The sequence below is a fragment of the Caenorhabditis elegans genome, chromosome IV (assembly GCF_000002985.6).
Source record: "Caenorhabditis elegans chromosome IV".
NCBI classification, from domain to species: Eukaryota; Metazoa; Nematoda; class Chromadorea; order Rhabditida; family Rhabditidae; genus Caenorhabditis; species Caenorhabditis elegans.
This window is the reverse complement of record NC_003282.8, coordinates 11,470,052-11,482,475: the sequence shown is the minus strand read 5'-3', so window position 1 is coordinate 11,482,475 and position 12,424 is coordinate 11,470,052. Positions and strand designations below refer to the sequence as shown.

At 36.7% G+C, this 12,424-nt stretch overlaps 4 protein-coding genes and 2 non-coding genes across 6 annotated transcripts; 3 read left to right on the top strand and 3 right to left on the bottom strand.

Annotated features, from left to right (window-relative positions):
* Nucleotides 1-38: 38 nt before the first annotated feature.
* On the bottom strand, nt 39-1,630 carry nse-4 (Non-structural maintenance of chromosomes element 4). The gene is made up of 7 exons (NM_069766.5): nt 1,558-1,630; nt 1,308-1,514; nt 986-1,259; nt 759-918; nt 454-712; nt 325-406; nt 39-277 (listed from the first exon to the last, which is right to left on the bottom strand). The coding sequence occupies exons 1-7, from the start codon at nt 1,621-1,623 to the stop codon at nt 132-134; spliced, it is 1,194 nt and encodes a 397-aa protein (NP_502167.2). The 5' UTR covers nt 1,624-1,630; the 3' UTR covers nt 39-131.
* A 476-nt stretch (nt 1,631-2,106) lies between these two features.
* Nucleotides 2,107-3,122, top strand: mbf-1 (HTH cro/C1-type domain-containing protein). The gene is made up of 2 exons (NM_069765.8): nt 2,107-2,635; nt 2,683-3,122. The coding sequence occupies exons 1-2, from the start codon at nt 2,324-2,326 to the stop codon at nt 2,839-2,841; spliced, it is 471 nt and encodes a 156-aa protein (NP_502166.1). The 5' UTR covers nt 2,107-2,323; the 3' UTR covers nt 2,842-3,122.
* Nucleotides 3,123-3,224: 102 nt separating this feature from the next.
* catp-8 (putative manganese-transporting ATPase catp-8) lies at nt 3,225-9,113 on the top strand. The gene is made up of 9 exons (NM_069764.6): nt 3,225-3,328; nt 3,387-3,640; nt 3,689-4,405; nt 4,888-5,679; nt 6,382-7,384; nt 7,728-7,924; nt 7,969-8,108; nt 8,443-8,695; nt 8,748-9,113. The coding sequence occupies exons 1-9, from the start codon at nt 3,244-3,246 to the stop codon at nt 8,841-8,843; spliced, it is 3,537 nt and encodes a 1,178-aa protein (NP_502165.2). The 5' UTR covers nt 3,225-3,243; the 3' UTR covers nt 8,844-9,113.
* Nucleotides 8,224-8,445, bottom strand: C10C6.11. The gene has a single exon (NR_056652.1). It is a non-coding gene; the product is annotated as an Unclassified non-coding RNA C10C6.11 (non-coding RNA).
* C10C6.8 lies at nt 8,285-8,417 on the top strand. The gene has a single exon (NR_003441.1). It is a non-coding gene; the product is annotated as a small nucleolar RNA C10C6.8 (small nucleolar RNA).
* Nucleotides 9,057-12,040, bottom strand: wht-2 (ABC transporter domain-containing protein; the record flags this gene model as incomplete). Its single annotated transcript, NM_069763.8, has 12 exons — nt 9,057-9,305; nt 9,352-9,546; nt 9,593-9,682; nt 9,920-10,189; nt 10,231-10,438; nt 10,499-10,638; nt 10,686-10,948; nt 11,296-11,425; nt 11,507-11,599; nt 11,643-11,736; nt 11,786-11,875; nt 11,922-12,040. The coding sequence occupies 12 exons, from the start codon at nt 12,038-12,040 to the stop codon at nt 9,165-9,167; spliced, it is 1,833 nt and encodes a 610-aa protein (NP_502164.1). The 3' UTR covers nt 9,057-9,164.
* Nucleotides 12,041-12,424: the final 384 nt, after the last annotated feature.

The window sequence follows — 12,424 nt, the reverse complement described above, 5'->3', positions numbered from 1 at the left end:
TCGCTGTTCAGAAATACATTATTTTCAATTTCAATAAAACTCATTCCGAAGATTCATTTTTATACCGGTTTTGACATTAAAACATAGAAAATGATATGGGCATTCAAAGGGGTTGATTTCTAAAACTGAAATTAACCATCGAGTGGCTCAATAATGGTGGTTTTGTATTTTTGAGAGAGCGTTTTCCATTGCTCAAAGCTCAAAGGAGTAAGTCCGTGGGTAGAGTTGCGTTCATCATTTTGCAATTTTTCTTGATCATTCACAGCGGTAGGTTTTTCTGAAAGAAATTAAATATTTACAGACAATTAAATATAAAAACAGTACTCAGAATTGGAACACCGTTTTCTTCTAGCAGGTAAACTTCACGATCGCGCATCAAATACGAGACGTAGAACATATTTTCAACCTGGAAAATGTCCCGTAAAATAGTTATTTAACCAAAAATGAGCTTACCGTTCTAGAGAAACTAGTCGGATTTGTGATGAGTTCGTAATAGTCGATTTGATCCGTCTTCCGAGTTTTAAGCTCTTTTTTCAGAACTTTCAGAACATGTTGAAGCTCTTTTGAGATTGAAACCTCTTCACTTTGAACGTTTCTCGCCTTATCGCTTACTTTGACAAGTGCTGCGGGTTCTTTTCTCTTCGCACCTCTCTCAACCTTCTCGCGGATCTTTTTCTGTTTCTCAACACGTTCAACATCAACTAGTTGGACACTGAAATAAAAATAAAAATATAAATTACAGAAACATTCCAACGAACATGAAATCGCAACCAATATTAAATGGATAAACTGCAGGCTGAATGAATTTTTTATAATGAGGAGGACCATCATCGTCTTTTTTCGAGCTGCTCGCAAAAACCAGCTCAGGAGTCAGACGGTGGAATAGGGCAAGGCGTGAAGCAAATCTATGGTTTTCCGCTGAAGCAAACATATAAAGTTATGTTTAATTTTAAATCAATTTGAACTAAAAATTTAGTTTCCTTACAGAGTCGGGCGTCTTTGTACATATCGTCGTACATTTCATTGATCTCATCCATATTATCATCGACAATCCATTCATCGCACCAGTTACTTTTATCCACTGTATGAGCTTTCACAGAAGTCTCGATTTGTTTCAGAGCATCTCCAATTTTATTTCCAGCATCAACCGGGTCAATTACAGCACCTCCATTTATTTCGAGAAGAGTCTCACGCGTCGTTTGACCGACAAGTTCTAGTAATTCAGTGTCCGTTGAATAGAGAGCGGTGTTTAGAGCTTTCTGAACAAAAAATACAATTACTAGAGGTTTTCAAAAGTTATGACCTACTTTTAGCGGTTTCGATTGTTCTCTCAAACTCGTAACAGCAGATTCCAGTTTTTTAATTTTAGAATCGACAGTTTCAGATTTCCGAATATGGGCGAGCTCGCTTATCTGTTTCTTTAGCTCTTCGGCAACGGCATGATTCTCTCTGCATTGCACCGTTGCACTTTTCTCCTCTCGGTTCCGAAGTTGCTCGATTTTGTCCGCTGTAACCTGAAATAATGTTACTTTTTCAGATCGCATCATCTTTGCTAACCGGCTGTCTACATAAATTGTCCGCAACCATCTTTGAACTCATGCGGCGAGGATCGATACCATCCATTTTATCCCTGAAAACAACACTTGATTTTATTGCTATATTGGAATAGAGTTTTCTGGTTTTCATGAGTAGATTATTTACGATTACTCCTGAGAATGTAATTTGATAAAGCTTTAAAAACGTTCTGAATAGAAAAATATCAAGGAGAAGGGTTCAAGAGAGTGAAAATGTTGCAAAATACAAACAAATTGCAAACAAAAAAACATGATTTTGAAATTCGCTCCGCAATTGCGCGTCACAGTGTTTGCACACAAACCTCATGGCTCCGTGGAACTTTCTCGAAAAATAAACGATTCTCTTTTTGTTTTTGGACTGAAATTTTACGTATTTTCTGAGTGTTTTCTTTTTTCTTGAAATTTGAATAATTTTTATGACAATTGTTCATACAGAGAGCAATTACGTGTTCAATCGTCGATTGAAAAGAGTTCTTCCTTCCGTCTGTCAAGTTTTAAATGTTTTTTGAAATGGCACAAATAAAACGTTTTTTCGTAGTCCATGATTATATATTCTGCCACTAGTAAGAATGAAATCGTTTCATTGTTATTAGTGTCAGAATTTAAAAAAAAACTGAAAATATCGTTGAACATTAATTTATTTGCTTCCTCCGGGATCATATTGTGCAATATTTCATCGTTTCTGACATACTATAAATACAATAACTTCCTTTCAGAACAAGTCTCCAACAAACTTCCATCTTATCAAAATGTCCAAGTATGGCTGCCCAACCTCTGACACTGATCCAAACTCGGTCACAATGATTACGAAGCGAGGACCAGTGAACAAGACATTGAAATCGGCTGCTCAATTGAATGCTGCTCAGCGTGCTGGAGTTGATATTTCGACCGAAAAGAAGACGATGTCTGGTGGCAATCGCCAGCACAGCGCCAACAAGAACACTCTGCGGCTTGATGAAGAAACGGAGGAGCTTCATCACCAGAAAGTTGCTCTGTCCCTCGGAAAAGTCATGCAGCAGGCTCGTGCCACGAAAGGTTGGACGCAGAAAGATCTTTCAACGGTTAGTTAATTTTAAAATGAGATCTTTAATTGAACATTTTATTTCAGCAAATTAATGAGAAGCCGCAAGTAGTCGGCGAATACGAAAGCGGAAAGGCTGTCCCAAATCAACAGATCATGGCAAAAATGGAGCGTGCGCTTGGAGTCAAGTTGCGCGGCAAAGATATCGGAATGCCATTTTCAACAAAGCCACCAGCGAAGAAGTGATGAACTAATAATGTTACATCGAATAGGTCCAACTCCTGGTGTCCCCACTTTCCCGTCTATTTCTCTCATTCTCCAGCCCCGAAATTCTCTTACCGATCCCCGCGTCTCCTGTTTTCTTGGGTATCTCTTTCCGTCTGGCCTCTCTTACCCGTACCTTATCATGGTTTTTGTTCAACATTATTGCTCTTTTTGTTATATTTTTGTATTTATGCTAAATTTATTTTCTTTCTGTACAGAAACGACGCAGGAGAATCTGAAATAAACGTATCATTTTAAATCCATGACTGTGACATGATTCAACTCTCCCAACGTTTCCATATCGTTTACAATTATACTTTAATTCAAATTCGCATTGTTTCTAAATACAAAAATCGATTTTGCAGGGTCCTGTAGCCCGGAAAGATGGGTGTCGACCAACTAGTCGAGACTATTATACCATACAATTTAAGGTCTATAGCAACTCATTTATATGTTCCTCCTTTTACAAGTGAGTCAAAGAATAAGTTAATGAGATGGAATTTTTAAAAATAAATATAATCTTTCAGTAATCACTGCAATCTGGACATATGTCTGGCTCAATATTTTCGGCTATGAAGAATATTATGAACTTGGAATGTTGGGATATGCAGCAATTTTTGTGATTCTTGCACTAGTTCTTCTTTTCTGTCATTGGATGATGCCTGTTCGATGTTTCCTCATGTGTTCAAAGCAAGAAGATGTTCGTATTGCTTCTCATGTGTGTGTTATCCCTACACAAAATAACGGATGGCCGGAATTAGTTAAACTTATGAGAACAACGGTTAGTCACAACTATTTAGAAACATTTTCTTCAAATGAATTATTTCAGCGTGATAAACAAACAAAGTTATGGTTCGAATTTCAAAGAGTTCACTATACTTGGGATGAAGAGAGCAGAGAATTTCAGACGAAAACTCTTGATACTGCGAAACCAATGGTTTTCTTTCAAAAATCACACGGATTCGAAGTTGAAGAGCATGTTAAAGATGCTAAATATCTTCTCGGAGACAACAAAACTGAAATGATTGTTCCACAATTCTTGGAAATGTTCATTGAAAGAGCTACAGCTCCATTCTTCGTCTTTCAAGTGTTCTGTGTTGGATTGTGGTGTCTGGAAGATATGTGGTATTATTCACTTTTTACACTTTTCATGCTTATGACATTCGAAGCAACACTCGTCAAACAGCAAATGAAGAATATGTCTGAAATCCGGAATATGGGAAATAAAACGTATATGATTAACGTGCTCCGTGGCAAGAAATGGCAAAAAATCAAGATTGAAGAGTTAGTGGCCGGAGATATCGTTTCAATTGGAAGAGGTGCTGAAGAAGAATGTGTTCCATGTGATCTTCTGCTTCTACGTGGACCCTGTATCGTTGATGAATCGATGTTAACTGGAGAAAGTGTTCCACAAATGAAAGAACCAATTGAGGATGTTGAAAAAGATAAGATCTTTGATATTGAAACAGACAGCAGATTACACGTTATCTTCGGAGGAACCAAGATTGTTCAGCACACAGCACCAGGAAAAGCTGCAGAGGGAATGGTAAGATTTTGAAAATACAACGTTTTTAGAGTCACCAAAAATGTATTTTATATTTCTTTAATTTTTGGACATTAGATATATTATTCCCAAATTGGTTAAAAATACCGACTTTCGTGATCATACATTGTGAAAATTTCTTTTAAAAAGTTATGGCGGTTCAAATTTTTGAGAAAAAAACTTATTTTCAGTTAAATCTGATATATTTTTTTTCAATTTTTCAGCGTCGCAAATTAATTTTTTAAAAATTATCACTCTGTTGACTAAAAAGGCATTTCAATCAACGAAACAACGCGTGATAAATTGCCAAAATACTTCCTTCCGCGACTTGTACACAAAATTTGAGATTTTCGCTGGAAGTAATTTTTTTTCATCAAATCTTTGAACCAGGCCATTTTGAACCTAATGAAGCCTGTGACCAAATTTCTGTACTCCATCGTTAAGAAAATGAGAAAAAGGCATATTCTCAGCTAAATAATTTGCAGGTAAAATCACCGGATGGAAACTGCATCTGTTATGTAATTCGAACTGGATTCAACACTTCTCAAGGAAAACTCCTCCGTACTATCATGTTCGGAGTCAAGAAAGCAACTGCTAACAATTTGGAAACCTTCTGTTTCATTCTTTTCCTTCTTATTTTCGCAATTGCCGCTGCTGCATATCTTTGGATCAAAGGATCAGTTGACGAGACTCGGAGTAAATACAAATTGTTCCTTGAATGTACACTTATTCTCACTTCTGTTATCCCACCGGAGCTTCCAATCGAATTATCACTTGCTGTCAACTCATCATTGATGGCTCTTCAAAAATTGGGAATTTTTTGTACAGAACCATTCCGAATTCCATTTGCCGGAAAAGTCGATATCTGTTGTTTTGACAAAACAGGAACATTGACAACTGACAATTTGGTTGTTGAAGGAGTTGCATTGAATAATCAAAAAGAAGGAATGATCCGAAACGCAGAAGATCTTCCACATGAAAGTCTTCAAGTTCTAGCATCTTGTCACAGTCTCGTTCGATTCGAAGAAGATCTCGTTGGAGATCCATTGGAAAAAGCATGTCTTTCATGGTGTGGTTGGAATTTAACAAAAGGAGATGCTGTAATGCCGCCTAAAACAGCAGCCAAGGGTATTTCTGGAATTAAAATCTTCCATCGTTATCACTTTTCATCGGCAATGAAGAGAATGACAGTTGTTGCTGGATATCAATCACCTGGAACTTCTGATACGACATTCATTGTAGCTGTCAAAGGTGCTCCAGAAGTGCTCAGAAATATGGTAAGAATTTTATATTTTGTCTCGACAGGACAAATCTTTGTCTCAAAAAAAAAATTGTCTGACTTATCATAAAATGGAAAGCCAACATTTTTGATTTTCCAGAAAACCATAAGAAACATATAATTTTCTCATTAAAAAAAAAATGAAAAATGGCCAAAATTTTGAGCTAATTTTTGAAAAATCGAATGTTTGTTATCGAAAAATTGGAGAAACAGAAAATCAAAAATTTTGGTTTTTTAATTCTTAATAATAAAAAACGAACAATTTATATTTTTTCGATTTTCCGGAGAAAATTATCCATACAATTCAATTTTTATCCTATTTTTATTTATGTTGACGAAAAATGAGAAAAAAACATGAGAAAACACAATTTGTTTCATAAAATAAGAAAAATAACCAAGATGGTAAGCTATTTTTGGAAAGTCAACAGAACGAAGAACGAAAATGTTCGATTTTTAAAAAAAAATCATCGTTGTTGAATTTGTATCGATTATTTCTCAAATTTTGTTCAAATTTATCTGTTTTTATAGCTTTATTTTAGTTATTATCATTTTTATTAGAAAACTATTAAAATCGATGAAAATTCCAAAGCAATGCGTTTTAAATTACAGTTTAAAGGCGCGTACTAATTTGCATTTAGTATAGATTTATAGAAAACTTTCACATCTGCGTAATAGTCATTTTCTAAATTTCTATTTACAGTACGCCGACCTTCCATCTGATTACGACGAAACGTATACTCGTCTGACTCGTCAAGGATCTCGTGTTCTTGCTATGGGAATACGTAAACTTGGAGAAACTCGAGTTGGAGAACTTCGCGATAAGAAACGAGAGAATTTCGAAAATGATCTCGCATTTGCTGGATTTGTCGTCATATCGTGCCCACTGAAGAGTGATACTAAAACAATGATTCGTGAAATTATGGATAGTTCTCATGTAGTTGCAATGATTACTGGAGATAACCCATTAACAGCTTGTCATGTATCAAAAGTTCTTAAATTCACCAAAAAGTCATTGCCGACTTTAGTTCTTGATGAACCTGCCGATGGAGTTGACTGGATGTGGAAATCTGTTGATGGAACTATCGAATTGCCGTTGAAACCAGAAACAAAAAATAAAATGGAGAGAAAAGCGTTCTTCAATTCTCACGAATTCTGTCTGACCGGTTCAGCTTTCCATCACTTGGTGCACAATGAGCACACTTTCCTACGAGAGCTTATTCTACATGTTAAAGTATTCGCAAGAATGGCTCCAAAACAAAAAGAACGAATTATCAACGAGTTAAAATCATTAGGAAAAGTTACTCTTATGTGTGGAGATGGTACAAATGATGTCGGAGCTTTGAAGCATGCTAACGTTGGAGTTGCTCTTCTAACAAACCCTTATGATGCAGAGAAGGCCGCTGAAAAAGAAAAAGAGAAAAAAGCAAAAATCGAAGAAGCTCGTTCACTCGTTCGCTCAGGAGCTCAATTACCACAACGACCAGGTGCCCCAGGAGCACCTCCAGCGGCTAACGCAGCTCGTCGTGATGCTCCTCCTGGAGCCCGCGCGAGAGCTCCCCTACCACCAATGGCTAATGCTGCTCAAGCCCGACTAGATAATCTAATGAAAGAGTTGGAAGAAGAGGAAAAAGCTCAAGTGATCAAGTTGGGTGATGCCTCAATTGCTGCGCCATTCACCAGTAAATATACATCGATTGCATCCAGTGAGTTTTTCAAACAATTTTACCCAGATTTTTGCGCTAAAACTACAGAACCTATGGTCTCGACATGACAACTTTTAAAATACAAACGGGCGCGCGCCTTTAAAAAGTACTGTAGATTCAAAACTCTTGTTGTTGTAGAGTTTTTTAATGAATAATTTTTTAACGAAAAACTATGAAAACTCCGCAGCAAAAAATGTTTAAAACTACAGTACTCCTCAAAGGCGCACACGTTTTTACATTTGCCAAAAATTTGTCGTATCGAGACCGGGTACCGTATTTATTACTTTTAGTGCAAAATGTTGTGCCTCTGTATAATATCATTCACTTCTCAATTTTTTTTCAGTTTGTCACGTCATCAAACAAGGTCGTTGTACTCTTGTTACAACTCTTCAAATGTTCAAAATTCTCGCTCTCAATGCTCTTGTTTCTGCTTATTCACTTTCTGCACTTTATCTGGATGGCGTTAAATTCAGTGATACCCAGGCAACTATTCAAGGACTTCTTCTTGCAGCATGCTTCTTGTTCATTTCAAAATCAAAGGTTTTTTATCTAGCTTATTGTTAATTTTTATGTTAAAATTCCAGCCTCTGAAAACATTATCTCGTCAACGACCAATGGCGAATATTTTCAATGCCTATACTCTTCTGACTGTCACTCTTCAGTTTATTGTACACTTCTCTTGTCTCCTTTACATTGTCGGACTCGCACATGAAGCCAATACAGAGTAAGTTTTAAAGAAAACCTGAAAATGTGCAGAAAATTGTATTTTGCTGTCCAGCCCTAAACCATATTCTTTATAAACGCGAGTTGTATCTCTCCGGCGGCATTGCCGTGTGGTCGAATGGTTAACGTGTGCGCTTGTCGCCCGTTAGTCGCTGGTTCGTGCCCGCGCTGTAGAGTTTATGGCGGATAGGAACCAGGTCATGTTTGTACGTGATTTGGGCCGACATCCCCGCCGAAATAGTCCTGCGAAGATCTAAGGTCGCTTCTGGATGGATTTGCCACCGGGTGCACACCATCTTCGTGCACAATTTTGAATATTCAACTTTTTTTTTCAGAAAAGCTCCTGTCGATTTGGAAGCAAAATTCACGCCAAATATTTTGAACACTACGGTTTATATAATTTCAATGGCTCTTCAAGTTTGCACATTTGCTGTCAACTACAGAGGACGACCGTTCATGGAATCTTTATTCGAGAATAAGGCCATGCTTTACAGTATTATGTTCTCAGGAGGAGCAGTTTTCACTCTTGCCAGTGGACAAGCTACGGATCTCATGATTCAATTTGAACTAGTTGTTCTACCAGAAGCTGTAAGTTTTATCCTATAAATAGTGTTCCTTATTCATACTTCTCTCATTTCAGCTACGAAATGCGTTGCTAATGTGTGTCACAGCGGATCTTGTTATCTGTTATATCATCGATCGTGGTCTGAATTTCCTGCTGGGAGATATGTTCTAAATTACTCGTTTTTCTTATTATCCTTCTTCCTTGACATTCCCTATCAACATCTTTTTTCTGCCATCCTGTTGTTTAATTTATTTTTTCGGTTTTATCTTCACTTAGAACCAAAGCTATCGCATGATCTAAGATCAGAAATAGTCATTTCATTGTCGCTGTTTCAGAGCATAATGTTTCTGTGATATATACATTTCTGTTGAAATCTTGCAGATTCATTTACAATGTATTTATTTGAGTCTTTTTTTAGTAATAAAATTATCATCATCATTCAAACATTCAACAAATTTGTAACGAGTATAAAATTTACATCAGAAATTGTTTCTATCGAGCTTTGCTGACTCGCAAAGCTAATCCAGCGTAACCAATAGTGTAGAAGATCAAAATGAATGCAGACATGATGAAGAGATCCGGATAAAACATTTCAGCGCGGAATGACAATTGGGAGAGTACGGAATCACGTTTCTGAAAAATTAAATTAAAATTAACAGCATTTCAAACTGTTTCTAACCTCATCAGTCCAAATAGTTGTATTCTGTTCATTGACACTGCTCCACTGATTGATTGCAAAAGCCTCAAATCCATATCTGAACCACGAGAGATACTGTATCCACGAGATGTATGATGGTAGTGCACCAACATTAGCGTAAAGACCTCCAGTCAATGATAGAAGTGTGAGCATTGGGCCAGCAGTTGACATTGCGATCTGAAAATTCTATGATTTATGAAGTTAATTGAAGTTTTTTACAAACCGGTAAAGACGGCGAAATGCAAGAAATCATGATTCCACAAGCTGAAGAAGATTGCTCAATGAGGAAGGCGATGAGGCATGCGTATAGAACCTGGAATTCCAATTTTTCAAAAATATTATGGAGACGCAGAATAATGCGTATTTCGAAGTTTGGTCCCATTAGGTATTTGGCGGCAAATCCATGGATTCGAAAGTGTTTTGTATTGTTTTGCCGCCAATTAAAAACGCATTTTTCTGGGTCCCCATAATACAGTATTCTCAATATTATGAAAGGAAAATATGACATCTCTGAACTTCAAGTTTTGACTTTTTTTCCTTCAAAAATTACCTGTGTAATAGAACTCGAGAATCCGACCATCCAATATGATACAAGAAGCATAATAAGTCCATCGGCAGTAAATAGTGGAAGATATGAGAGACATCGAGCCACATAATATGAGAAAACAGAATAAAGACCATCGTGATATTCTCTGGAGACTAATGGAAAGTCGGCTGGCAAAAAGTTCAAAATTCCGAAAATTGTAGAGTAGGTGAGTTCACAAACGAGATAAAATAGAGCTCCGTTCAAGTTTGAAATTCCGATTGAGGTAAGTGGGCTCTGAAGAGTACGAGTTTGAAGAATACTTATATTAGAAATACCTGAAGGTACAGTAATCCAATGAAAAGTCCCATTATCGACTTTTGAATTACTTTTGCTCTTGTCAAAGATGGATTTCTCCATGTGTCGATTGCAGATCTTTCGAGAAGAGCACCGATTTGTGTGAGAATACCAGTTTTATGACGTTCCGATGGTCTTTGTCCTTCATCCGACTTCTCAACTCCAAACTTCAAGGTGCGGCCGTAGGAACTGAAATTTTCAATTTAAAATTTAATAAAATCTATATTAAATCTGAAATAATATTCTTACCTATTCTGAAATTTGGTATAAATCACTTCAATTCTCTGACGACATTTATCTTCTTCATTCGGCATTACTGCAAGAGTATGAATAATCAAATCAGCAGGATTGAAGTTACGAGGGCATGCGAAACCTGCGTCTTCGAAAAACTGAAAAATTTAATAAATTTTTGAACTTAATAAATGATGATTATGACCTGAATAGCATCTCTTGGAGAACCCAAAAACGCTGTTTTTCCACCAGCCATGAACATTACTCTGTCGAACATCAGATAAAGTTGTGATGATGGTTGATGAATTGTGCAGATCACAGTTCTGCCTGATTTTGCGAGATTTGAAAGAACTTGAACTACACTTTCGGCCATGAAGGAGTCGAGACCAGTAGTTGGTTCGTCACAGAATAGAATTGATGGATTGGAGAGTAGCTCGCAGGCAAATGTTAGACGACGCATTTCGCCACCTGAAATTAAAAAAAACTAACAACTGATCTTGAAATCTTCGGATCAGAAATGTGATTTCACAAAAATCCTATTTTCCCATCGCCGTGACAAAGTTTTTTTTCGGGAAGTTCTATAGAATTTAGAGAAATACTTGCTGAAATTGGCTTTACTTTCAGCTAAAAGTTCCGAGAAGTTGCTCAAAATCGGCATCAACGTGAAAGTTCAGATCAGCTTTTCGAAATCTTCAATTGAAAATAAAGTTATTTTATAAAGTCATATAAATTTTCAAAAAAAAACTTCGACAACGATGGAAAAAAGGGGATTTGCAGATATTGTCAATACACCGCACATCTCTTCTCGGTATTACCAGAAATTCCTTTTTGTCCACCGATGGTTCCAATTCGTGTATTTTGGCATTTATAAAGTCCCAATTGAGACATCACATTTCCGACTCGTCGTCTCCGTTTCTCAGAATCTCCATTAACTCGAAGTTTCGCCTAGAATTAGATTTATCAAAATATTTATTATATTCTATTTATTTTTAATATTTTTTAAAAAATATTTTTCTGTATACATACCTGAATATCCAAATACTCTTTAACCGTGAGAGTTCCGACAAAAAGTTCATCTTGCTGAGCATATCCGGAGATGGCAGTTATTCCACGACCAAGCTGAATTTTAATTTTAATACAGTTGTTTTAAGAACAATCTCACTTCGTGACCGTTCACTTTGACACTTCCACTTGTTTCGAGGCCTCTCAAATTACGTGAGAGCAGCATGTTGAGTAGAGTTGTTTTTCCGGCGCCACTGAAATTTAAAAATAATACTGAAATTCAATTATGAAAACTGAGGATACCTGGCTCCCATCAACGCCAATAATTGTCCAGGTTTTGCGATTCCAGATACATTTTCCAGAATTTGTTTTCCTGATTTTTCCGCGTGAATTCTAAAAATGCTATAAATAAAGAACGATTTTCAGAGATAAAACTCACGAAATATTATGCCATGTGAGTGTAACTGGATCAACTGCTTCTAATGCTGAAATCATTGAAGCCGCTGCGCCGTATTCTGATTGTCCAACGGACAAGAGACTGCATGTCTCTGTCGCCATCTGAAAAAGAATAAGGATGATGGAATACGGTAACTAAGGCGCATTCCCAACCATGCCTCGCGGGTCTCGCCACGCCAGAGGACATGTTACTGTAAAACCTCATTTTCTACGATTTTCCATGACTACATTTTGATATTAGTTTCAAAATTTAAACAATTAATTAATATTACGTTTTTTGCTGCTAAAATATTATTTAAAATGATAGGAAAAATCAATATTTATCGAAACAGTAAACAGTGGTTGATTCGAACGCAATAATACTTGTAGGCCTAGTGGGAAAGACAAAAATCATTTGGTTTTAGATAACACTGATAAGGGAAGACCCAGACAACAATGAGCACAAAAACACTCCGAGCTCTGGAATATTGATAAGATAGTAACGAA